Source organism: Ranitomeya variabilis, chromosome 5 (genome assembly GCF_051348905.1).
Source record: "Ranitomeya variabilis isolate aRanVar5 chromosome 5, aRanVar5.hap1, whole genome shotgun sequence".
In the NCBI taxonomy this organism is placed as follows: Eukaryota; Metazoa; Chordata; class Amphibia; order Anura; family Dendrobatidae; genus Ranitomeya; species Ranitomeya variabilis.
Genome location: NC_135236.1, coordinates 336,837,694 through 336,864,276, shown reverse-complemented (window position 1 = coordinate 336,864,276; position 26,583 = coordinate 336,837,694). Strand labels below are relative to the sequence as shown.

Here is a 26,583-nt window from a genome sequence, read left to right as displayed (position 1 = left end):
TGTGTATGTTATTTCCCCCTCTACTCACAGTCAATATATGTGGGGGGCTATCTTTCCTTTTGGGAATTTCTCTGAGGCAAGATAGTTTTCTATTTCCATCTTTAGGGGTAGTTAGTTCTTAGGCCGTGACGAGGCGTCTAGGGAGAGACAGGAACGTCCCACGGCTATTTCTAGTGTTGGCGTTAGGAGTAGGGTTTGCGGTCAGAAAAGTTACCACCTCCTCAGAGCTTGTCCATGTGTCCTTTTAACCACCAGGTCATTTCAGTGTTGTTCCCTAACCACCAGGTCATAACAGAGGAACCCAGGGCCAACCGCAACAGTATATGGTCTCACAAGGGATCTGAGGATCTCATCTCGGTAACTAATGGCAGTCAGGCTACCTCTGGGGAGCACATGGAGGGCTGTGCGGCCCTCCAAAAAAATGCCACCCCACACCATTACTGACCCACTGCCAAACCAGTCATGCTAAAGGATGTTGCAGGCAGCAGATCGCTCTCCACGGCGTCTCCAGACTCTCACATCTGTCACATGTTCTCAGTGTGAACCTGCTTTCATCTGTCAAGAGCACAGGGCGCCAGTAGCAAATGCCAAGCGTCCTGTATGGTGTTAGCCTGTGAGCACAACCCTAATCTGTAGACGTCAGGCACTCAGACCATCCTCATGAAGTCAGTTTCTAACCGTTTGTGCAGACACATGCATATTTGTGGCCTGCTGGAGGTCATTTTGCAGGGCCCTGGCAGTGCTCCTCCTGTTCCTCCTTGCACAAAGGCCGAGGTAGCGGTCCTGCTGCTGGATTGTTGCCCTCCTGCGGCCCCCTCCACATCTCCTGGTGTACTGTCCTGTCTCCTTATAGCGCCTCCAGCCTCTGGACACTACGCTGACAGACAAAGCAAACCTTCTTGCCACAGCTCGCGTTCATGTGCCATCCTGGATGAGCTGCACTACCTGAACCACTTGTGTGGGTTGTAGAGTCCGTCTCATGCTACCTCGAGTGTGAAAGCACAACCAACATTCAAAAGTGACCAAAACATCAGCCAGAAAGCATTGGTACTGAGATGTGGTCTGTGGTCCCCACCTGCAGAACCACTCCTTTATTGAGTGTGTCTTGATAATTGCCAATAATTTTCATCTGTTGTCTATTCCATTTGCAGAACAGCATGAGAAATTGATTGTCAAACAGTGTTGCTTCCTAAGTGGACAGTCTGATTTTACAGAAGCTTGATTTACTTGGAGTTATATTCTGCAGTTTAAGTGTTCCCTTTATTTATTTGAGCAGTGTATATCAAATCCGGGATTATAGGTAGATGGAGGGACTCAATCCTTTCCCTATAAATTTTCCCTCATTTATTTGCCTTCCTAGCCGTGGAGGTTGGCACCCTAAATTAAGCATGCAAGTTGTGTGGCCCCGCACACCATTGTGTCACCTGTTAAACCCTACAAGATCCTAGGCACTATAATCCTTCACAGTAGAAAAAAAACAAATGTAGTTTTGGCAAATAATATAGCAATCAGCCAAGATATCTGTAAATAAAGTGGCAATGCATAAACTGAAATATAGCCTACACTACATATTAAGGCTTCTCCAATAATTTGTAGAGGTTTAATTCAAATATTAACTAAACGAATTGATAAAGTGTCTGTGCTTCGAATATGGTGTCAATAGTGCTACAGTGTTGTCGCAGACAAAATAACCTCTTAACTTTGAAAATAGCAAGTCCATTCAAAATGTAGTAGGTTCAACTTGTCACAAAATATATAGAAACCCCACATAGCTACCATTATATACAGTGGCATGTAAATGTTTGGGCACCCCTGGTCAAAATTACTGTTATTGTGAACAGTTAAGCAAGTTGAAGATGAAAGGATCTCTAAAAGGACTAATGTTAAAGATGACACATTTCCTTTGTATTTTAAGCAACAAAAAAAAATTGTTATTTTTACATTTTAAGGATTACAAAAAGTAAAATTGGCCTAAGCAAAAGTTGGGCACCCTACATGGTTAGTACCTAGTAGCACCCCCTTTTGCATGTATCACAGCTTGTAAATGCTTTTTGTAGCCAGCCAAGAGTCTTTCAATTCTCGTTTGAGGGAATTTCATCCATTCTTCCATTTAAAATTCTTCCAGTTCTGTGAGATACCTGGGTCATCTTGCATGCACTGCTATTTTGAGATCTACTTATATATTTTCAATGGTGTTCAGGTCAGTGGACTGTGATGGCCATTGTAAAAGCTTCAGAATGCGCCTTTTGAGGTAGTCTATTGTGGATTTTGAATTGTGTTAGGGATCATTATCCATTTGTAGAAGCCATCCTCTTCTCATCTTCAGCTTTTTTACAGATAGTGTTATGTGTGCATCAAGAATTTGTTGAAATTTCATTGAATACATTCTTACCTCTACCCGTGAAATGTTCTCTGTGCCATTTTCTGCAATACAACCCCAAAGCATCCTTGATCCACTTCCATGCTTAATGGTTGGCGATGTTCTTTTCTGGAAATTCTGTGCCCTTTTTTCTCCACACATACCTTTGATAGTTGTTGCCAAAGAGTTCTTTTTGAACCTCATACAAAGGAAATGTGTCATTTTTAACTTTAGGCATTTTAGAGATCATTTAATCTTTAACTTGCTTAACTGTTCACAATAACAGTAATTTTGACCAGGGTGCCCAAACTTTTACTGCATATATAAGGTTGTTATGACATGTCAGCCCTGCGCCCAATCGTTGCTGGTGTCACTGTCGCTGCCTACAGACAAATCGAGCATCATAAGAAGTCAGAGCATCTGCAGCTCTGCCTACCTGTTGATGTTCAATACGTCTGAAGGCAAGGACAGTGACACCAGCACTGATTGGGTGCAGGGCTCGTGTTACATCACAACCTCCCAAGAGCCCTAGGAATGTGAGTGCCAAAACCACTGAAAAGGCAGTGGCATAGGAGACAAATAAAAGTGTTTTAATTTTATCGCTGCCAAACATTCAGATCAAGAAGGGGTTGTCCTGCTCCTGGTAGTAGACAACTCCTTGAATTCATTTTTAAAACACAAACATATAATAAATAGCCCCATAAAGTAACATAGGCTCCATTCTGTGCACATATATATATATATATATATATATATATATATATATATATATATATAGTAGACTCCGATTAATCAATGTGTTTGCCCAAAACTGTTGCAGCTGTTGCCATTTTTACACCAGTCCTGGCCAGTTTGGCAAAGGTGGTTGGAGCTAGGGTGGGATGGGGCATGGCGAGGCCCACCCAATATAGTCATCATAAATTACGCTGCAAAAGTCGATTACATTGGAAATGTACGCCAGCTCCCTGCTGGGGTAACATTTCTGAGGGAGCACACAGCAGTAGTAAGATGCACCTAATTCATTAAGTGGCATGTGCTTCTGCCAATTTGGTGCATAGTACTCCAACGCTTCATAAATCAAGACTGATGTGCCATTTACCAGTCTTAATCAATCAGGTCTTTAATGCTTATAGACATACGCTCTTAAGAAATACTTCATTTGTCAAAGATAATTTAAAAATGAAAGATTGGTCTTGGCAATTTTCCAATTTTCCTTTGAGCAATACTAGTTTTTATAAATTCCCCAACATCTTTATTTCTAATGAATTTACTTAGAAATTAATTATTCTTACTGAAACTGTAGAAAATTTCAATCCGGTATCTGTTGCTTTCACAATAAGCGTGTATTTCGTTTGAGTGTCATAATCCGCATAATCAGAAAGCATCAATACTCCAGTATTTGGATCCATCCAAAAAATGCTGAAGGCATTCAAAGTGCTACCACCACTTTCAATAGTATAAGTGATCTTATCGAGGTAGTCTTTATCTGTAGCATATATGTAACCAATTGTTGATGAAGCTGTAAAGGCAATAACATACACACTATTATTATATAAGAATACTGCGCTTACCCCTGATAATAAAGATTAAAATATTTAGCTGGAGTGGCAAATAAAGTAGCCTTTGATGCCTGCAGGAGACATTACCGTCTGATAACTACAGTAGGGCCACAAAAAGTGTAATCCACAGGGTGATTCATCTTTAATGAGCGTTGGAGCGCAGATGATTGTGGCGCCCCAGATGGGACCCAGTTTGTGCAAGCTAATTTTAGCATTCACAAGGTTCTTTACAAGACCCCAGTATTAACTCCAAAGGAGTTAAGTTAAGTGAAAACGCAAGTGTGCTGATTTAAGATAAGTGGTTCTAGGTTTTACATGGATGCTCACATTGGGTATGAAATAGGTGTACCGTATATATATATATATATATATATACTAGATGGTGGCCCGATTCTAACGCATCAGGTATTCTAGAATATGTATGTTCACGTAGTATATTGCCCAGCCACGTAGTATATTGCCCAGCCACGTAGTATATTGCCCAGCTATGTATTATATTGCACAGCCCACGTAGTATATTGCCCAGCCACGTAGTATATTGCCCAGCCACGTAGTATATTGCCCAGCCACGTAGTATATTGCCCAGCTACGTAGTATATTGCCCAGCTACGTAGTATATTGCCCAGCTACGTAGTATATTGCACAGCCCACGTAGTATACAGCACTGTTATGACCTGGTGGTAAAGGAGCAACATGGGACGAGCTCTGAGGAGGTGGTATCTGTACTGACCGCAGTTCCTGATCTTAACACCAACACTAGAAGTAGCCGTGGGATGTTCCTGTCACTCCCTAGACACCTCGTCACAGCCTGAGAACTAACTACCCCTAAAGATGGAAACAGAAAGCTATCCTGCCTCAGAAAAAATCCCCAAAGGAAAGATAGCCCCCCACAAATATTGACTGTGAGTGGAGAGGGAAACGACATACACAGAATGAAAACAAGATTTAGCAAAGGAGACCAATTCTAACTAGATAGACAGGACAGGAAATGGTACTGTGCGGTCAGTATTAAAAGCTAAAAATCCACACAGAGTTTACAAAAAAATCTCCACACCGACTCACGGTGTGGAGGGGCAAATCTGCTTCCCCAGAGCTTCCAGCTAAGCTGAATATATCATACTGACAAGCTGGACAAGAAAAAACATAGCATGAGCTGAACGATTAAGTCCACAGCAAGTGGACAACCAAAAGAACAAGCAATGACTTATCTTTGCAGAAATGGACAGGCTATCAGAGAAATCCAAAGAGAGATCTGAATCCAACCAAGAAACATAGACAGCTGGCACTGGCTGAAGACTAGAGCCAGGCTAAATAGCAGAGCCAGGAGAGACGATCAGTGGAAGCAGCTGCTAATGCTAAACCCAAGGAGCAGCAGTTCCACTCAAAACCACCGGAAGGAGCCCAAGGGCAGAATTCACAAAAGTGCCATTTACAACCACCGGAGGGAGCCCAAGAACGGAATTCACAACACAGCACAGAGCCACGTAGTATATTGCCCAGTGATGTAGTATATTGCCCAGTGACGTAGTATATTGCCCAGGGACATAGTATATTGGCTAGTGACGTAGTATATTGGCCAGTTACGTAGTATATTGCCCAGTGACGTAGTATATTGCCCAGTGACGTAGTATATTGCCCAGTGACTTAGTATATTGCCCAGTTCCATTGTATATTGCCCAGTGACTTAGTATATTGCCCAGTTCCATTGCATATTGCCCAGTGACGTAGTATACAGCACAGAGCCACGAAGTATATTGCCCAGCCCATGTAGTATATTGCCCAGCTATGTAGTATATTGCCCAGCTACGTATGACACAGGTTACAAAAAAAATAAATAAACATACTCACCTTCCGCTGGCGCGTTGTAGCTGTGTCGCCTGTGTCGGGTGCAGCCGGCCTCTTCCGGTCCCAGGCTGTAATGACGTCGCGGTCACGTGACTGTATCGCGGTCACGTGACCGTGACGTCACGGCAGGTCCTTTTAGCGCAGGCGCGCAGGACTTGTGATGACGTCGTGGTCACATGACCGTGACGTCATGGCAGGTCCTTTTGCCAGACTATCCGTGCACCGGAACATGCCGGTTGCATCGCGAGGAGCGGGAAAGGCGGCGTAGGTGAGTATATTATCATTTTTAATTTTTTTTATTATTTTTAACATTAGATGTTTTTACTACACTGTATTCCAAATTATTATGCAAATTGGATTTAAGTGTCGTAAAGATTTAATTGTTTTGTTTTTCAAATAAACTCGTGGATGGTATTGTGTCTCAAGGCTCAATGGATCACTGAAATCAATCTTAAACACATGTGATAATTAGTTTTCCAGGTGATTCTAATTAAAGGAAAACTACTTAAAAATGATGTTCCACATTATTAAGCAGGTCACAGGTTTCAAGCAATATGGGAAATAAAAAGGATCTCTCTGTTGCTGAAAAGCATCAAATAGTGCAAAGCCTTGGTCAAGGGATGAAAACAATAGATATTTCCCGAAAACTTAAGCGAGATCATCATACTGTGAAGAGATTTGTGGCTGAATCTGAGCACAGACGTGTTCGTGCTGATAAAGGCAGAATGAGGAAGGTTTTTGCCAGTCAAGTTCATCGGATTAAGAGAGCAGCTGTTAAAATGCCATTACAAACCAGCAAACAGATATTTGAAGCTGCTGGTGCCTCTGGAGTCCCTCGAACTTTAAGGTGTAGGATCCTTCAAAGGCTTGCTGTGGTGCATAAACCTACTATTTGGCCAACCCTAAACAGTGTTCACAAGCAGAAACAGTTGCAGTGGGCCCAGACATACATGAAGACTAATTTTCCAACAGTCTTGTTGACTGATGAGTGTCGAGCAACTGTGGATGGTCCAGATGGATGGAGTAGTGGATGGCCACCATGTCCCAACAAGGCTGCGACGTCAGCAAAGAGTGGAGGAGTCATGTTTTGGGCCGGAATCATGGGGAAACAGCTGGTAGGGCCCTTTAAGGTTCCTAAAGGTGTGAAAATGACCTCTGCAAAGTACATAAAGTTTCTGACTGACAACTTTCTTCCATGGTATAAAAAGGAGAAACGTGCCTTCAGGAGCAAAATCTTCTTCATGCATGACAACGCACCATCTGATGCTGCAAAGAATACCTCTGAGTCATTGGCTGCTATGGACATAAAAGGAGATAAACTCATGGTGTGGCCACCATCTTCCCCTGACCTCAACCCTATAGAGAACCTTTGGAGTATCATCAAGCAAAAGATCTATGAGGGTGGGAGGCAGTTCACACCAAAACAGCAGCTCTGGGAGGCAATTCTGACTTCACGCAAAGTAATACAAGCAGAAACTCTCCAAAAACTCACAAGTTCAATGGATGCAAGAATTGTGAAGGTGATATCAAAGAAGGGGTCCCATGTTAACATGTAACTTGGCCTGTTAGGATGTTTTGGAGTTAAATAGCTTTTTTGTTCAGTGAATGTGACCTCCTAATGCCGCAAATTCCACAAATGAGCATTTTCAGTTCTTTAAAACATATCAAATGTTTAGAAATTATACTGTGCATAATAATTTGGAACAGTGCATTTTAAGTTTTTATTCATTTTGGAGATTATACTGTTATCATTGGGAGGTTTCTCAATAAAATTAAGTGTATATTCTAACGGGTGATGACTTTTATTAGACTGACTGTCATTTGCCCGAACCTTTTAGGAAAATCTGAGAAAAATGTAATTTGCATAATAATTTGGAACATAGTGTATTGGCGCTGCATAGGCTGTGTCAATAGTAAAAAACTTGGTCACACAGGGTTAATAGCGGCGGTAACGGAGTGCTTTACCCGCGGCATAACGCGGTCCGTTACCGCCGGCATTAACCCTGTGTGAGCGGTGAGCGGAGGGGTGTATGCGGGCGCCGGGAAGTGAGTGCGGGGAGTAAGGAGCGGCCATTTTCTTCCAGACTGTGCGCGTCGCTGATTGGACGCGGCAGCCATGACAGGCAGCTGCCGAGACCAATCAGCCAACAAATAACCGTTACAGACAGACAGACAGAAGGACAGACAGACGGAAGTGCCCTTAGACAATTATATAGTAGATATATATATATATATACACACACACAAGTTGCTCTATGACTTATATACACAATATTGTTACTTGAACTTATTTAGAGATACTGTATATCTTGTCTTATATATGTATATGTTTTTAGATTTTTGCGTGACTTATGTTATGGATTTAAGGGTTATGTAGGGGACATCAGGGTATACAAGGACCAGCCTTTTTAGGTTGCCAACCTCTGTGGTAAAGTAGGAGTGTTTGTAGGGATAATATATGTAGGGATTCTTAGGGAATGCTTGGTGTATATGGCACTATTAGTCAATGTACTATCGCTGGCCACTTCCTTTGATCACCAGGATATTTATAGTCTATCATGCTTGTTGTTGAGTGTGATTTTGGTGTCTTACCTATTACATTTTGCAGTCTCATATATTTGGAGGATGCACATCTATTGGCAGCCCATCCTTCTCAACGGACTTTTGCCCATAATTTATACGGATGTGAGAGGAGTGCAATGGCTACCTTGTTATGCATATTTTTTATGGCCTTTTTTCTTTAACTTATCTAATATCTTATAAATAACGGATGTTGAAGGTATATTTCTGTGAGCTAACTGTTGTTCAAAAAAATGTATCTTTGTGTATACTGTAATTACATTTTGGTGAATATTTCAGCCATAGAGATATAACATCCACATCCATCACAGCTTCTGCAAGGATGTTCAGCAGAAAGTGATAACACATGGTGATATGGGACACAAGAGAATTTTGAAAGGGTAAATATTTTGTAAAGTTTTTGTGGTATTATTCCTATTTTTAGTAATGATGGTTCACCTTTGCTCAACTTATAGTTTGAAATTTGGAAGCAAAACAACATAAATTACAATTATTACGTTATTGTTAGTGTTGAGCGATACCTTCCGATATCATAAAATATCGGATGGGATTGGATCGGACCAATACCCCCAAAATATCGGGTATCGCCGATTCCGATACCGGAAACCAATGCAAGTCAATGGGACACAACTATCGGAATTTAAATAAACCCTTTCTTTCCTTGCACATCCAGTTCGGGAGGGGGAAGAGTGTGGGAGGTGCGTGGGCGGAGACTGTGCGTGTCTGTGTGTGCAGGCGGGGTCTGTACGGGCCTCTTGGGGGTCTGTGCGGGACTGCCGGGGGTCTGTACGGGCCTCTCGGGGGTCTGTGCGGGCCTGCCAGGGCCTGTACGGCCTCTTGGGGGTCTGTGCGGGCCTGCCAGGGGTCTGTACGGGCCTCTTGGGGGTCTGTGTGGGCCTGCCAGGGGTTTGTACGGGCCTCCCGGGGGTCTGTGCGGACCTGCCGGGGCCTCTTGGGGGTCTGTGCGGGCCTGCTGGGGGTCTGTACGGGCCTCTCAGGGGTCTGTATGGGCCTCTTGGGGGTCTGTGAGGGCCTGCCGGGGGGTCTTTGTGCCTGTGTGCAGGCATCGTCCGATGGGACTACAAGTCCCATCGGGCTATGCCTGCTACAATGACAGTGATTGACACATTAGCCAATGATGGGACAGTAGTAGTCCCATCATCCGGCTAATATGTTGAATGTAAAAAAACAAACACAAACATACATACTACATACAACATACTACATACATACAACATACATACTACATACATACAACATACATACATACACCATACATACTACATACAACATACATACATACATGCATACAACATACTACATACATACAACATACATACATACATGCATACAACATACTACAAACATACAACATACATACTACATACATACAACATACATACAACATGCTACATACATACAACATACATACTACATACATACTACATACAATACATTCATACATTACATACAATACATACATATTGACATGCAGTACATAAACATAGAGTACATACTCACCAACACTTGTCACTTTGTTCCCCAAAGCCACTGTCATCTGTAAAAATATTAAAATAACAAGCAAACAATATACTCCCTGATCCGCTGAAATCCACGAGTGTCCCATGATGATATCCCGTGGAGAACAGCAGCATCAGCTGATGTGACCGCTCTCTAGGGGCTCCAGGAATCCAATTATGGGAGGGAGGTATCCTTCTACACTGTATTCCTCCACCACTGTAAAGAAAATAGTCCCTAGTCTCACTTTTGGCATTGCTGTGTGAGAAAGTTCCCACACAGCTTTTGCCATAAAGTGAGATCAGTGAACTAAGGTAACCTCTCAGTGATGACCTGCAGGAGCCATTGTCTCCTGTCAGTGTGCCACTGAAGGTCCTATAGAGCAGTGACAATATAATACAATAGCAAGGTGAGATTAACCCCTTATTACCCCATATCTCACCGCTACACGGGAGTGGGAAGAGAGGGGCTAAGTGCCGGAATTGGCGCATCTTACAGATGCACCATTTCTGGGGCGGCTGCGGACTGTTATTTGTAGCCGGGGGGCAAATATCCATGGCCCCTCTCTAGGCTATGAATATCAGCCCACAGCTGTCTGCGTAGCCTTTCTGGCTATAAAATATAGGGGGACCCCACGTCATTTTTTGGGGGTCCCCCTATTTTAGTAGCCAGTAAAGGCTACGCAGACAGCTGCGGGCTGATATTCATAGCCTGGGAGGGGCCATGGGTATTACCCCCTTCCCATGCTACAAATATTGGCCCCCAGCCGTCGTCTTTCCCCTTCTGGTGCAGAAAATTGCGTGGGAGCAATAGTTTTTTTCCAGTTTTTTTTTTTTCCAGTTTTTTCTTTATGTTCATTTATCAACATTGGCCTATCTATGGATATATCTATCTATAGATAAATCTATAGATACATAGATGTTTCTATCCATATAATCCATATATCTATCTGGCTAATTTCACACATCAGGTTTTTGCCGTCAGGCACAATCCGGCAAGTTTTGAAAAAAAAGATCCTTTTTTTTCTGCTGGATCCGTTTTTTCTCATAGAGTTGTATTAGCACCGGATTGTGCCTGATGGCCACACATTTCATCCGTTTTTTGCCGGATCCGTCAAAAAAGCTGTTTCCGCAGGACGGAAAACACATACAGAGGATAGGTTTTTCTGTCCGGCAAAAAAACAGCGACTACTACTGTCCCATCATTGGCTAATGTGTCAATCACTGTCATTGTAGCAGGCATAGCCCGGTGGGACTAGTAGTCCCATCGGACGATGCCTGCACACAGACACAAAGACCCCCGGCAGGCCCACACAGATCCCCGAGAGGCCTGTACAGACCCCCGGCAGGCCCGCACAGACCCCCAAGAGGCCCATACAGACCCCCGGCAGGCCTGCACAGACCCCCGAGAGGCCTGTACAGACCACCGGCAGCCCACACAGACCCCCGAGAGGCCTGTACAGACCACGCCCGCACACACAGACACGCAGTCTCCACCCACGCACTGCCCACAATCCATTATAGTGCATCATGACATCACTTGAGCAGCCAATCACAGCCATGCCATTAGTTAACATGGCTAACATGCCTAACAGGATGTGCCCACACTTCTTAGGATCCTCATTGGCTGAATAGAATAAAACTGGCTCATTGCATTATGGGAACTTCCGATTCCGGTATTCGATATTGTAAAAGTATCGGAGCTCAGTATCGGAACTCCGATACAGGGAATATCTGCCGATACCCGATAGTGTAGTATCGGAATGCTCAACACTAGTTATTATACAAGCCGATAGTTTGTAAATCCATCTGCAGAATATAGGCAGCTGAAAACGGTCTGTGTCAGGGAACACAAACCATTCAGTTCAGTGAGTATCCCTGGCAATTATTATTATGCAGTTGGTCCGAATTCACACTAGCATTTGGAGTTCAGTTTTTTTGCTCTGTTAAAGGAGTTATCCAGGACTATTAATTTTTTTACTATGGGCCTCAGAACTAACAGGCAGATAGTTGATAGCTATCTGCCTGTTCTGCCCACCGCCGATCTCTGCACAGAGCTGTCACAAAGCGCTCCTGCTGGCGACTCAGCGGCTTCCACTGATGTCATGTCGATAGAGCAGCAGCTTCTCATCCGCTCTGCGCTGTAGACAGACCGAGACTGCCAACGTCATTTTGACTAACAGCCAGCTCCCTGCTGCCTAACTGTAAGGAGCTGATTGTCAATGAAGATGCCATCGGCCGTCATGCCCTGTCGACAGTGCAGCCCAGAAGAAGCACTACAGTACTCTGTTGATGTTGAGCAGCTGAATTGCTGGTATTGGCAGTCAGTGACCGTTCTGTGCCAGGGTTGGGTTGAACAGGCAGGTAGTAACCTCTGCTATCTACCTGCCTGTTAGTTTTGGGCCCATAGTAGAAAAAAATTACATGTCCTATATAACCCCTTTAAGGGGCAGAGAACAGGACTATTTAAGGAAACTGATCCGTGACATGACTAACAGTAGCAGCGCCAAACATATCCCATTCACTATAGTGAGGGACACTTTTTCTTCTAATAAAACTGACAGGACTTACAACTGTAGAATAGAAATGCTAGCACAACCAGTGAGAGAGGTGCCTACAGTAGGTTCCCAAACCCTAGACTATAGTATATATACTTGGCACACTCAAGTGGACGAGGTGAGAAAAATTTAATGTGATGTGAAATACATACAGTAGTCACAACAAACGTTTCAGTCTTTCAAGACCTTCATCAGTGTAATATAAGAAGTAGTGAGAGGATATGTGGTTTGACACACTTTCTAAGATGGTGATCAATGTATGGAATACATACTAGTGGTGGATACCGCGTCCTAGGGTACATCCCCCTCCAGATGTCTTGATACGCCAGTAACTGGCTCCTGACCACCAGTTCTTCTGGCATATTCCATACATTGATCACCATCTTAGAGAGTTCAACATTACATTTTTCTCACCTCTCCCACTTGAGTGTGCCTAGTATATATACTATAGGACTTACAACAGAGCCTCCTAACAGTGGATCAAATGCAATTCTGGACCTAGCCTAAGATCACATTACTATATGTTATGTACAGAAGCAGTACTGAGATACTCACGTGGAAAGAGCTCAGACACATTGAACACATAAGAGGAACTGTTGAATACTGGAGAAAATTCATTGACTGGAGTTGTTTTGATATACACATACATTTCCTCTGAAAAATAAAGAAGAAGCAAAGCTTGGATCCTGTTGTTGCTTTTACAGAAAATATACTCTGCCCAGAAAATCACATTACTTACGCTGGTAATTTGGAGGAGCAATGTCCTGCACTGCAATTGTTAAACTATATTCATTGCTCACATCTATATTATTGGGATCTTCCAAGTTCAGATCACCTGTCAGCTAAACAGAGTATTCAGTTATTAATGAGATGGATTATACAAAGGATACAAAATTAAATTATCAATATTCCAAACACACAAACAGCCATTAACTAATTCACTAGCTGTTTGTCCAGTGCGTATTGTTCTATAGAAAAATATAACTTGTTTACACCTGAAGAACATTTAGCAATAAATATAAATTTAGAAAATGACCTATTCTGTCAAATTGTTAACATTTTGCTATTTCTAAATTCCTTTTTTGGAGAAACTATGGGACAACTTTTATGACCGAGAGGCTCACTAGAGGATCAATTACTCAGGAGTTTAGAAAAGCTGGGTGCCAACCCTCTTGCCCTCAGTAATGGTGAGAAATTAGCTGTCACATGCTTTTATGTGCCAGAGAAATACATTATAAAAAATACACTAACCACTATTTTTCCAGATCCTGCCGGAATGACTTGGAATCGTTCATTGCTCCCAAGCCCAGAAAGTCCAGTAAAGGTTAATGCTTTGTTTACAGGGTCAATATCTTTGTCACTGCAAAAAATGCTGAGATCGGTAATGAGAGTCCCGTTTACTTGAGTCTCAGGTACTGCTATGCTGTAAAACATTGAATTATGTTGCAAAGGAATGTGATATACACAATAGTAAGGCTAAATGACATTTGTAATGTAAAAAATCATTTGTAAGGATAGTGATATTAGAAAGTGACCTATTGTTTATAACAAAATACGTTTAGTATTAAAATGAGCTTTCTTTTATCTTTCTGCTATTTATATAGTAAAAAAAAATTTCAAATCTCATTCTGAGAGTCATTTAATTTTCACTCCAACCATTAGCCTCATTGGCCACTTAAGCTATATGCCCACGTTCAGGATTGTTCGCAGAATTTTCCTGATCAAAACCGGACTCCTTTCGCAGGAAATCCGCATGCGTTTTTATCGCGTTTTTTACGCAGATTTTTTTGCGCTTTTTTATGGAGCTTCCCAATGCAATAATATAGTGGCAAATCCGCAGATTTTCCGCAAAATGAATGAACATGCTGCGTTTTTTTGCGCTATGCGTTTTTTGCATTCTAATAATGGGATGCTTAATATAAGCTATTTTTTAGCATTTTTGCAGCGGAAAACCGACGAAAAAACGCTAAAAAAAGCAAAAAATCCTGAACATGGGCACACAGCCTTACACTTCCTGCCCTGTACTGATTGATCACTGTCCAGTTGTTATCACAAACAGGATTACAATGGAAAGATAGATGGATAGAAAGATAGATAGATAGATAGATAGATAGATAGATAGATAGATAGATAGATAGATAGATAGATCGATCGATCTATAGATAGGAGATAGGAAAACAAAAGCAAAAAAATGAACTATATGGTCATATACATGGAAATGTAGACCAAAAAGTAATAAGGTACAAAATTTATTGAAGACAAAAAAGGGAAGCAAAAGATAAGAACACGATGTTACTAACACAAAGTGTGTGCCTGCCCATAATATAAATGACCACAGACTGCTGACATAGGTTAGAACATGACACACAAGTAATAGAAAGAGTGCACTCAAATTGGTGTAACAATAGATGTATATATATATATACAGATACACATATATGAATGTAGGTTACAATTATATGTATATATAGATTAATAGTATAATCCTAGAGCACATGTATATAGCCTGCCAAATGTAAAAACGAGGGGAACCAAAAATGCAATTAGAGATAAGAAGATACATATGTGTTTATTTAAGTATAAGTGTAAAAAAACGCCAGCATGTCATATGCCTTATTGGCCACCCAATTGTCTTGCAGAGAAAAAAATATATAAAAAATGTACATTCAGAAAAGTAAAACAGACTGTAACAATGAATATATAGTATATCAGTGACCAATTTTAAAGGGTTATCTTCAGGAGCGCAGCACTTCCCAATCTAACGAATTTCTGGTTGGAGTGCTCTGGTGGTCTCGCTGCTGGCCTTCACTGTGCATTCCTGATGCCGCTATAAGAATGGAGCTGATGATAGCATACACCACTATCCCTTCCGGTCTCAGTGCTGTGCTTTCAAGATCAAGAGGAAAGATCTTGTAAGTATAGCAAATCTTTAGCCACCACTTTTAGACAGCAGTGGTCTCCTTGACAATGAGCAATAAGCAAAAAAAAAAGTAGGGAAAGGAGGAAACTTGAGGCAGATAGAAATAGAAATTAAAACTTGTAAACTTGCTTAAAGGAGCAGTACAGTGAAAACAAGTTATCCCCTATTCCCAAAATAGGTGATAATTTACACATCAGTAGAGATCTGACTTCTGGGATCAGTACTGATTGGCAGAACAGGGAGTTTTTATCCCTTACATTACATTTTTATCCTAGTAAGAAAATGGGGAGGCAGGTCAATTTTCCAACTGCCGCTCTATTCATTCTCTATGGGGCTTTTGGAAAAAAGCCAAGCGCATCACTCGGCAGGGAGTGACTGGAGCAGCGGTTTAGCATGCGCATTGCGCACTGCCTCTCCAATGTAACAGAGATAAAAGTTTGCCATGCTGCAGATTGGTGTGGGTTTTAGCAGTAAGACCCCCAACGAACAGCAAGTTATCACTTTTACCGTGGTTAGGTAATAACTTATTTTCAATTTATCAGTCTCTTTAATTTCTGTACTAAAAATGCTTTTGGAAAGCATGAAGCCCATCAGATTATGTTTGGTACTATGCTAAGATATTTGTGCTGTGTGTTTTGGACTGGTGCTAGTTTCTATGCAAATATATAATCTACATCAAATATATTATGTGTAAATATATATTATGAAAGTCAAATGTGAATAGGAGAATGATAGGTTAACAAATATAGATTGCTACATACCTGAATGTATACTGGGTGCACGTTGGAGGATTATCATTTATATCCTGAATCTGTATGGTTATAGTTGTGAGGTTTGAGTGACCAGCACTTGGAAGGTCGCTGACTTTGATTTCTAGCGCTATAGTACTAAGACTGAGGGGTGCAACATCAACATTTATTCTCTTGGCTACCTGAATCACTCCAGTCACTAAAATGTAAAGCAGATAAGGCAGATAGAAAACAAAACTGTAAAACATGATATTTTACTAGAATTGATCTACCATCGTTTATATTTTAATCTGTTTAACATAGTACTGGAGAAACGCAAACCTAGACACAGATAAAGCATATAATATGACAATAGGACTAGAGCTCTACAAAGAGACGCCAGTTGAATTAAAATTGCATTATTGAGACTTACTCTTTGATCTAAAGGGTAACGTTTCTCCTTGTGGAAAGTGACAAGCCAGGCTTGGCCTGTCAGTGTGAGGAGACTTATAAGCCATGCAATGCTCCTTTGATAAATTAAATATGCAAATTGACTCTTCAGAGAGGAAAAGGACTAGAACTCTAGTGCCACCTATGGAAGTAGCAATAAAAGTCAATATTGACCCTTTAACGAGCCTTACAAATTGAAATTCTGACTTGACTTTTATCTTAAGTGATATGGCAAGGCTCATTAAAGGGTCAATATTGACTTTTAGGTTGCTACTTCCAAAAGGTGGCACTAGAGTTCTAGTCCTCTTCCTCAGTTATTTGATAAAGTACCTCATGCTATCCTTATGGAAAATATGACCAAGTACCAAGTATGGGATTGACAAGGCTATGGTTAGGTGGATTCATAACTGGCTCAGTGGTTGTACTCAAAGAGTAGTAATAAATGGTTGCACATCCAAATGGAAGAGTGCTTCAAGTGGGGTACCAGAAGGCTCTGTCCTGGCCCCAGTGTTGCTCAACATTTTTATAAATGATCTAGATGGGATCTAGAAGGGAACTGAAAGTATACTAATCAAATTTGCAGATGATGCAAAGCTAGGAGGGATAGCTAACACTAGACAATCCGTATCAGAAGAGTTTTTGTAGAGACTCTCCACTCTGATGGATGGTGCAAAGATGTCAGTCCAAGATGTGATTTAATAAATTAATAGTGGTTTTTATTCATTTCTACGCGTTTCGAAGTTACAGGCTCTTCTTCTTCATTAAGGGGTAGACCACATGTGAGTAAGAAGGCACATGAATGAGTTATTATACTCATGCTTTTTGAATTTGGGCGCCAAGGGTACCACCTGACAATCCAGGTCATGTCAAAGTTCAATGTGGTCATGAATTATATAATACATAGTCAGAGTATAAATTACACATATAAATATGAAGATCCTTTAAAAATACATTTAAAAACATACTTCAAAATATATGTCATTACCAAAAAAAATGTCTATATATGCAGATGAAAATAAAAATCAAAACAAAGACTGTAAAGAAAAATGGAAAGGGATTCTTTAGAAATCCCTACTTGCTAGAAGGATAATAATAATCTTTATTTTTATATAGCGCTAACATATTCCGCAGCGCTTTACAGTTTACACACATTATCATCGCCGTCCCCGATGGGGCTCACAATCTAAATTCCCTATCAGTATTGTCTTTGGAATGTGGGAGAAAACCGGAGAACCTGGAGGAAACCCACACAAACACGGGGAGAACATACAAACTCCCTGCAGATGTTGTCCTTGGTGGGATTTGAACCCAGGACTCCAGCGCTGCATCCGTTAACGATCAGCTGATAAGACAGCAATCAACCTCAGTCTATGGGTAAATCTGAAATAAGAGTTTAATGTCTCTGCATCTCCACTATACAGAAATGACGGAATACACATCTTTATGTCAAGTACCTTTTGCCTTCAGTAAAATGGACTATGCGGGATGCTGTGAACAGCCAGCGCTCAGTACACAGATAGTGTGCTCACTTTCCTTGCTCCTTGACTGACATCCTGCTCCTAAATTTGTGTGTTAAGCAGGATGTCAGTGGGCATCATTATAGCGTTCTCACTCTATTGAGAGAGTTGATTGTTCAGGCACCGCCACGATAACTGAAATTGAGCAGCTGCAGAAAGAATATAACTTAATTTTTTCCCTGCAGCTGCACTTCCAATTAGATAGCCACATATATTTAGAATGCTATTTACCTGGCGATTAGCACTATAGATGCAGGATAATATCGTTTTTTACTGCTCTTTTGCTTTTAAAAGAATTGAATGGTTGGAGTATAAAATTGTGATTTATCTGATTGATCATACTTGGCTACTAATGCTGTAATCTGTATAATAAATTGAAAGCATAGACATAGTATTTGGTAATAACAAATTATAAAGTCAGTACAGGTATACAATGTGACTAATCTCATCATACATTGATTTATTGAGAAGTACTGGTTTGGTGTATTGATGCTGTAGTAAAGTGTGCTTATAAATCCAGCATCATCAGGATCCTCAGCAGTTATTGTGCCAACTGGGTACCCTGGGTCCTGCTCCTCAGGAATGGTAAATGTTGTAGTTGTCCTAGAATAAAATACATTTCACTTTTAAAAACTTGTGATTTGTATTAGTCTTTAATTAGTTTGTAGAAGATGGTAACTGAAGTTATCTACAAAGTTTTTAACATGGCAATAGTAAACACTAGGACATTTATTGTACATTAGAACAATATCTACCGTAAATTCCTGATTATGGTAGAAAACCATTAATCTTCACATAATCTCTAATGGTTCCATACAAAACTTCAGCTTTAACTTTTTTAGAAGTAGAATGGAATAGCTAGATATAGCAGTAGTGAAATATTGATTAGTTCACCAAATCTTAAAAATTTCGACATATGAAAATTCTACATTAGACGGGTAGGTAAAGTTGTGGTGGCCATTTTTTTACATGATAAGCAATGACTACATAGACTACAAAGAGATAATTCACAGTCTCATACTGTATGGTGAAACTTATTATAGGGACCCTTCCTTTGTAGTAGCCTTATAGCAGGAATTGTAATGTTTGTGGCTGTTGCAGGACAGTTAACCATTGCTCTGAGTTGTCAGTCTACGATAATCCCAGAAACTGGCAGCTATTAGGCTGATAGGTATGGTATGATGCATCATCTATTGGCTGCAACGTTATGATACAACTAACAACTTTTTTATATTACAAAATTCAACAGTCTTTTCAATTTACTCATAGACTGTTAACAAAACTATAGAATTCTTTGAATAATATGTACTCAAAGAAAGATGTATTTCGATCTTTTGACATTGTAACATCCAGGTAAAATCAACCTATATACATAGCAAAGTATGGTCCTTTATCATTGATGTTTCTTCATACATAGCAAAGTATGGTTCTTTATCATTGATCTTTATACATACATAGTAAAGTATGGTGTTTCATCATTGATGTTTGTTATCCTGACTTCCAAGCTTCCATTTACAGACAACCCTCCTGAATCCGTTACTTTCAAAATAAGTGAATAACTGATGAAAGGAAATAAAATATTATTAGCTTTTGTCTGTTTTCTTTTATAAATAATACATCATTCACAATTATTTGCATTTTGCATTCACCAGTAGAAAGGATTGTTCACTCTGCTCTGACTGCACAAATTGACTTCTTTATTTTCAGATTTTGTCTTGTGAGGGTGTAAGGAGATAGACATATTGCCCTTTTCCCCCTTGAAGACATCAGTGCTGTGTATAATGAAAAGTGTAGTGTGTATAATGTCATGCATTATTGTGACATGGTGTATTTTAATGTTTTGCAGTGTGCTGTGAGGAATCTGAGTTCTGCCCAGCAACAGACAGTGAGTAAGGTAAGATAGAGTTAAGTACTGGGACTAGCCTAGAGAGTGAGGGGCTATGTAGCAGGATCAGTACAATCAGACAGTACAATCAGACAGGGCCTAGCTTGCAGCAAGAGCAGACGTTTGGTCTGAGTGCTCAGCAGGGCCTCATGCAGTGGGTGTTCCGTTGCAAGAGAGAAAGGAGACCGGGACAGAGATAGCGTGATTCTGAGGAATAGATAGAGAGAGAGAGAGTTACAGAGACGCTGGGAGAAGGACAGTGCCAGCTCAGAGGACTCAGAGAGTAGAGTAACCAAGTGAGATGGGTCTAGAGAAGGTACGCCTAGCAGCACGACCCCGAGTAGCTTAGTTACAACTCTTAGGGTACCGTCACACATTGAAATTTTCATCGCTGCGACGGCACGATCCGTGACGTCGCAGCGATCGTATGAATATCGCTCCAGCGTCGTAGACTGCGGTCACACGTTGCAATCACGGCACTGGAGCGATGCCGAAGTCCCCGGGTAACCAGGGTAAACATCGGGTAACTAAGCGCAGGGCCGCGCTTAGTAACCCGATGTTTACCCTGGTTACCAGCGTAAACGTAAAAAAACAAACAGTACATACTCACCCGTCGGTGTCTTTCAGGTCCCTTGCCGTCTGCTTCCTGCTCTGAGTGCAGCCGTACAGTGAGAGCAGATCGCAGCACCGCTGTGATCTGCTCTCACTTTCCGGCCGGCACTCAGAGCAGGAAGCAGACGGCAAGGGACCTGAAGGACACCGACGGGTGAGCATGTACGGTTTGTTTTTTTACGTTTACGCTTGTAACCAGGGTAAACATCGGGTTACTAAGCGCGGCCCTGCGCTTAGTTACCCGATGTTTACCCTGGTTACAAGCGAAGACATCGCTGGATCGCTGTCACACACAACGATCCAGCGATGTCAGCGGGTGATCAAGCGACGAAAGAAAGTTCCATACGATCTGCTACGACGTACGATTCTCAGCAGGATCCCTGATCGCTGCTGCGTGTCAGACACTGCGATATCGTAACGATATCGCTAGAACGTCACGAATCGTAACGTCGTAGCGATGGAAATTTCAATGTGTGACGGTACCCTTAAAGGTAAAAGGCCAGGACAGAATAGGATCTGAGACAAAGGCAGGAGTTTCCTAAGTGACAGAGAGCTTGAAGCTGATTCTGGCCATATTGGCAAACCCTCTCCTCTGCAAGGAGATTTAGACACAGAACTGTGGGAAGTGGAAATGACTTTCACAGACAGTACTGTGGTAGTGAAGGAAATTAGATCAATGGAGGCAGAAACGTGTGAGGCTGAGGACATAATGAGACTGTGTATTGATATGCTCAGTATTGATGAAGAAACGTGCAAGAAGTTGTATACCCGCTAATATATATATATATATATATATATATATATATAATATATAGTGACTTCCTGTCAAGAAGTGGTTAACATCTTGTCCTGGCAAACCAGCATCATCGGTTACATGTGGCCTGCATGGGTGTAGCACCCTCACGGCACAAGTCCAGACACCCAGCCGGGATCCCAACCTTCATGTAGCATGGTGGAGTACAACAGACGAATACCTCGCCCACAGCTACTGCCCCATGCCACGTTACAAGGGTAATACAGAAGTATTTCTGCGTTCATGTTTCAACTGCAAATCCGGGTCTGACTGTGGGTCTAATTACTAGAACCAACAGCATTACAAGGACTTATGATCTGTGCTCGGGGTATGACTCGGGGTGGTAATATGTGTAGAGAAATTAATCTGCATTACATTCATGTAGAATTGGTCTTAGATTGCTGTTATTCCTAGCTGATAAGCAATTAAAATAATAATTTTTGTTTATATATTTATGTAATTGGATTAAATACACAGAATAGAAACCTATACATACACCCAATCCCTTTAGGCTTCTAAGTCTTTAAAGTTAAATTCCTTAGAACAATTAATTAGCTTAGCATGTTTTCAAGGAGCCAATCATAGACTGTAAAGTTGCTTCTAGTTTAATTTCTCCTACATTGGAGTAAGGTGCAGATTAGTAACAACCACTGATAAGGGTATGTCCATCCAGGACAGATTTCCAGATCATGCATTATTTCTTATTACAAAATTTATTGTGGACATGCTGCAGATTTTCTGAGATTTTACCCATTACATTTAATCTCTGCACTGAAAATATGCAACAACAAACTTTTATATTGCCCTTTATCAGAATGGACTCAAAGCGCACTGTAAATTGATATGCTGCAGATTAAACATCCGAAGTTCAATTTACAATGTCATTTTTTAATCACTGCTTATCAGAGAATTGCTAAAATCTCATTCACAATGCTGCTACTGTAATATTAGCCATTGTTCAATCAAGACATAGCCTATCCAACCTGTATTTAGGTGGATTCAACTTGTCCGCATAAGGCTGCTTTCACACTAGCATCGGTACGGGGCCGTCGCCCTGCGTCGGCCCGAAGTACCGACGCATACTGTGAAAAAAATGCCCGACGTGGGCAGCGGAAGTAGTCTTAAGACTTTTCCGCTGCTTCATTGTAAGGTCCGGGGAGGAGGGGGCGGAGTTTCGTCCGCGCATGCGCGGTCGAAAATGGCGGACTCGACGCACAAAAAAACGTTACATGTAACTTTTTTTGTGCCGGCGGTCGGCCAAAACACGACGAAACCGTCGCACGACGGTTGCGACATGTGGCAATACGTCGCAATGCGTCAGTAATGTTAGTCTATAGGGAAAAAAACGCATCCTGCAGACAACTTTGCAGGATGTGTTTTTTCTCCTAAACGACCATTGCGACGTACAGCCAAAAACGCTAGTGTGAAAGTAGCCTTACCTAAACTACTTAAAATTAATGCCTATAGTATTCACTATTTCCTTAGTGCCTTAGCCCCAAAATCTAAAATATTACATTCATATATTTATGCAATATTATATATTGAAATATTTGTAGCATAATACATTACTGCACAGAGTAATGTATCTTCTTAACTGAGTTTTCAGCAAAAAAAAACAAACATTTATGGTCTTTAATTAGTAAGTACAAGTAAGTGCAACTTACGAATTGTTTTCCATTGTCAGCACATTACCAGAGCAGGGAGGTTTTTTTTCAATAACTAAGCCAGCCCCCTTCTATGAGATGTATGCATATCTCAGAGATCATATGGATGGAGTTTGTTATTGTGTGGACAAGATCAGATATCCATCTGCTGCTATCAGGCTGCATACTTATAGAGCTTTACCTTTGTGGATCAGTCTCATAGTCAAATGTTTTTGTAGACTGTATTACACCAGTAGGAGAGATTGTGAATGGAGCCGAGGCGGGGATCAGTGAGAACTGCAAAATATATTCGTGTTAGTAGCTGTCAGTGTCACATATGCAAGTCATATTAGTTTGCACACTATGCAGATCATTTACTATTCAGCAATACAAAAACAATACTGTTTACCTAATGTGATTATCCATTACTTTGACATAGTGTAATACCTTAGGGGACGGTCAATTTTTCATGTTTTTTTCCACCTCATTTTTTTCCTCCCCTTTTTCCAAGAACCATAACTTTTTTATTTTTGGTTCGGCATAACCATATGCTTTTTTGTGAATCAAGTCCTACTTTTGGAAGACACCATACATTTTACCATATAACAAACTGGGAAATTGGGAAAATATTCCAACTGAGTTGAAATTGGAAAAAAAACACACGTAATTCTGCATTTGTTTTTAAATTTTGCTTTTATGGCATTATTTATTCAGTAAAAAATTACCTGTAAATATTACTGCATGATTACGCGAATTCCAAACTTGGATATTTTTATTTATTTAAGTAGTGCAAAAACTTTGACAATTCATTAAAAAATTGTATGACTGGGCATTTTCCAAGACTAGTAATGTTTTCATGTTTCAGTCAATGGAGCTGTGTGAGCATGTTTTTTTTTTGCTGTTTTACGTGGCAAGCTTTCATTTTTACTTACTTATATCATTTTGTGGTATATGTGATCCTTCTTTTTGCATTTTTTAGATTAGTTTGGGTAACTATAAAACTGCAATTCTGGCTTTACGATTTTTTTCTCTTTACAGTTTTGACAAATCAGGTTAATAAATACTATTTTTTGAATGAGCTGATGGGAGGAAACTAACAGCTATGATCTCTCCTACACATAGCACAGAGAGATCATAGCTGCTCTTCATTTGGTATACAGAATGAAGCCATAGCAGCAACAAGCAAGATATACAGCAGTATTGTACTGTGTAGATATGAATTAAGCCCTACGGTGAGGTAAAAGACTTGTTAGAAAGCTCAGCATGATCTGTTTCTCCCTCGGCTTGTTTTCTCACTCTGCTTCTCACTCCTCTTCCCCCTACCCTCTCCATTAAGTGTAAAAGCCACTATAACCTGACACCTAACTGTGTTGGCAGTCAGTTGAGATGTTTTTCAGCGTGACTGATGTGCTCAGGAAGAAGAGGAGATTGGAAAAATCAATTCATAAATGGAGAAAGAAGAAAATTTCTCTAATATGATATATTGCACAAAATTTATATTATTCGCTTGTACTATTGATTCTTGCAAAGTTTGTTGAAAGCACAGTTTCTATTTAACATGGGCTCAAGGTGGTTCTAATAAAACAAGAGGAGAAGCAGCAAGGATCCACGAGATGAGTGTGTGTTTTTTAATATTAGCACCACATCAACCCCATTTGTAAACAAGATATTTTGTGGCTGTCCATGAGGAATAACAGTATTTATGTCTTCTGCATTATATTATTATATTTGTTCATCTGTTGTCTCTCTGGAAACTCAATAAATAATTGCTAGTTGTTCCAGAGTTCAGCTTCAAAGTGGGCAGAGACTAGTTGCTATAAAGTCTTTTATACACAGCACACAGAGAAAAGAGGTGATCCTGCTCTCCTCTATTTGTCGTTCACATTCATGATGTGTAGCAGCATTACAGAAAATAATGAACAAGGATGCTAAATCCAGCATTTCGGTAAGATGCAGACACACATACAGCTGCTGAAGCACCTGTATGTGTGTCTGCATCTCTTTTCTCTCTCGCTTACTTTTTAATTTTTCATTAAGCATTACATTGCTACATGTTTCTTCTCTACTTGTGCTGATGAGTTACAGTATACAACCCCTGGTATACCTTGGAGGATGTTCATTCAGTTGTTTAATTTTGTAGAAAAAAAGCAGATCACAGACATGGCACAAAACTAAAGTCATTTCAAATGGCAACTTTCTGGCTTTAAGAAACACTAAAATAAATCAAGAACAAAAAATGTGGTAGTCAGTAATGGTTACTTTTTTAACCAAGCATAAGGAAAAAATTATGGAATCATGAAAAACAAACAAAAAACCCCCACTTCAACACATCACTAGTATTTTGTTGCACCACCTCTGGCTTTTATAACAGCTGGCAGTCTCTGGGGCATGGACTTAATGAGTGTCAAACAGTACTCTTCATCAATCTGGCTCCAATTTTCTCTGATTGCTGCTGCCAGATCAGCTTTGCAGGTTGGAGCCTTGTTATGGACCATTTTCTTCAACTTTCACCAAAGATTTTCAATTGGATTGAGATCCGGACTATTTGCAGGCCATGACATTGAACTTATGTGTCTTTTTTCATGGAATGTTCTCACAGTTTTTGCTCTATGGCAGGATGCATTATCATCTTGAAAAATGATTTCATCATCCCCAAACATCCTTTCAATTGATGGGATAAGAAAAGTGTCCAAAATATCAACATAAACTTGTGCATTTATTGAAGATGTAATGACAGCCATCTCCCCTGTGCCTTTACCTGACATGCAGCCCCATATCATCAATGACTGTGGAAATTTGTTCTCTTCAGGCAGTCATCTTTATAAATCTCATTGGAACGGCACAAAACAAAAGTTCCAGCATCATCACCTTGCCCAATGCAGATTTGCGATTCAAAACTGAATATGACTTTCATCCAGTCATCCACAGTCCACGATTGCTTTTCCTTAGCCCATTGTAACCTTGTTTTTTTCTGTTTAGGTATTAATGATGGCTTTCGTTTAGCTTTTCTGTATGTAAATCCCATTTCCTTTAGGTGGTTTCTTACAGTTCGGTCACAGACGTTGACTCCCGTTTCCACCCATTCGTTCCTCATTTGTTTTGTTGTGCATTTCCGGTTTTGGGAACATATTGATTTAAGTTTCCGGTCTGGACGTTTTGATGTCTTCCTTGGTCTACCAGTATGTTTGCCTTTAACAACTTTCCCATGTTGTTTGTATTTGGTCCAGATTTTAAACACAGCTGACTGTGAACAACCAACATCTTTTTCAACATTGCATGATGATTTACCCTCTTTTAAGAGTTTGATAATCCTCTTGTTTGTTTCAATTGACATCTCTCGTGTTGGAGCCATGATTCATGTCAGTCCACTTGGTGCAACAGCTCTCCAAGGTGTGATCACTCCTTTTTAGATGCAGACTAACGAGCAGGTGTAATTTGATGCAGGTGTTTGTTTTGGGTATGAAAATTTACAGGGTGATTCCATAATTTTTTCCCTCGGAATTGAGTTAACTCCATAATTTTCCCCTATGCTTGGTTAAAAAAAAGTAACCATTACTGACTACCACATTTTTTGTTCTTGATTTCTTTTAGTGTTTCTTCAAACCAGAAAGTTGCCA

At 40.6% G+C, this 26,583-nt stretch overlaps 1 protein-coding gene across 1 annotated transcript in view; it reads right to left on the bottom strand.

Annotated features, from left to right (window-relative positions):
- The window catches only part of CDHR3 (cadherin related family member 3), a 99,971-nt gene that overhangs the window by 37,526 nt on the left and 35,862 nt on the right, over positions 1-26,583 (bottom strand). The window contains exons 5-12 of the mRNA XM_077264767.1: positions 23,169-23,263; positions 19,488-19,592; positions 18,488-18,636; positions 16,100-16,286; positions 13,670-13,841; positions 13,158-13,260; positions 12,974-13,072; positions 3,652-3,878 (exon numbers count right to left, since the gene is read on the bottom strand). Of these exons, the coding sequence (XP_077120882.1) occupies positions 3,652-3,878; positions 12,974-13,072; positions 13,158-13,260; positions 13,670-13,841; positions 16,100-16,286; positions 18,488-18,636; positions 19,488-19,592; positions 23,169-23,263 (1,137 nt within the window). The remainder of the gene's footprint in view (positions 1-3,651; positions 3,879-12,973; positions 13,073-13,157; positions 13,261-13,669; positions 13,842-16,099; positions 16,287-18,487; positions 18,637-19,487; positions 19,593-23,168; positions 23,264-26,583) is intronic.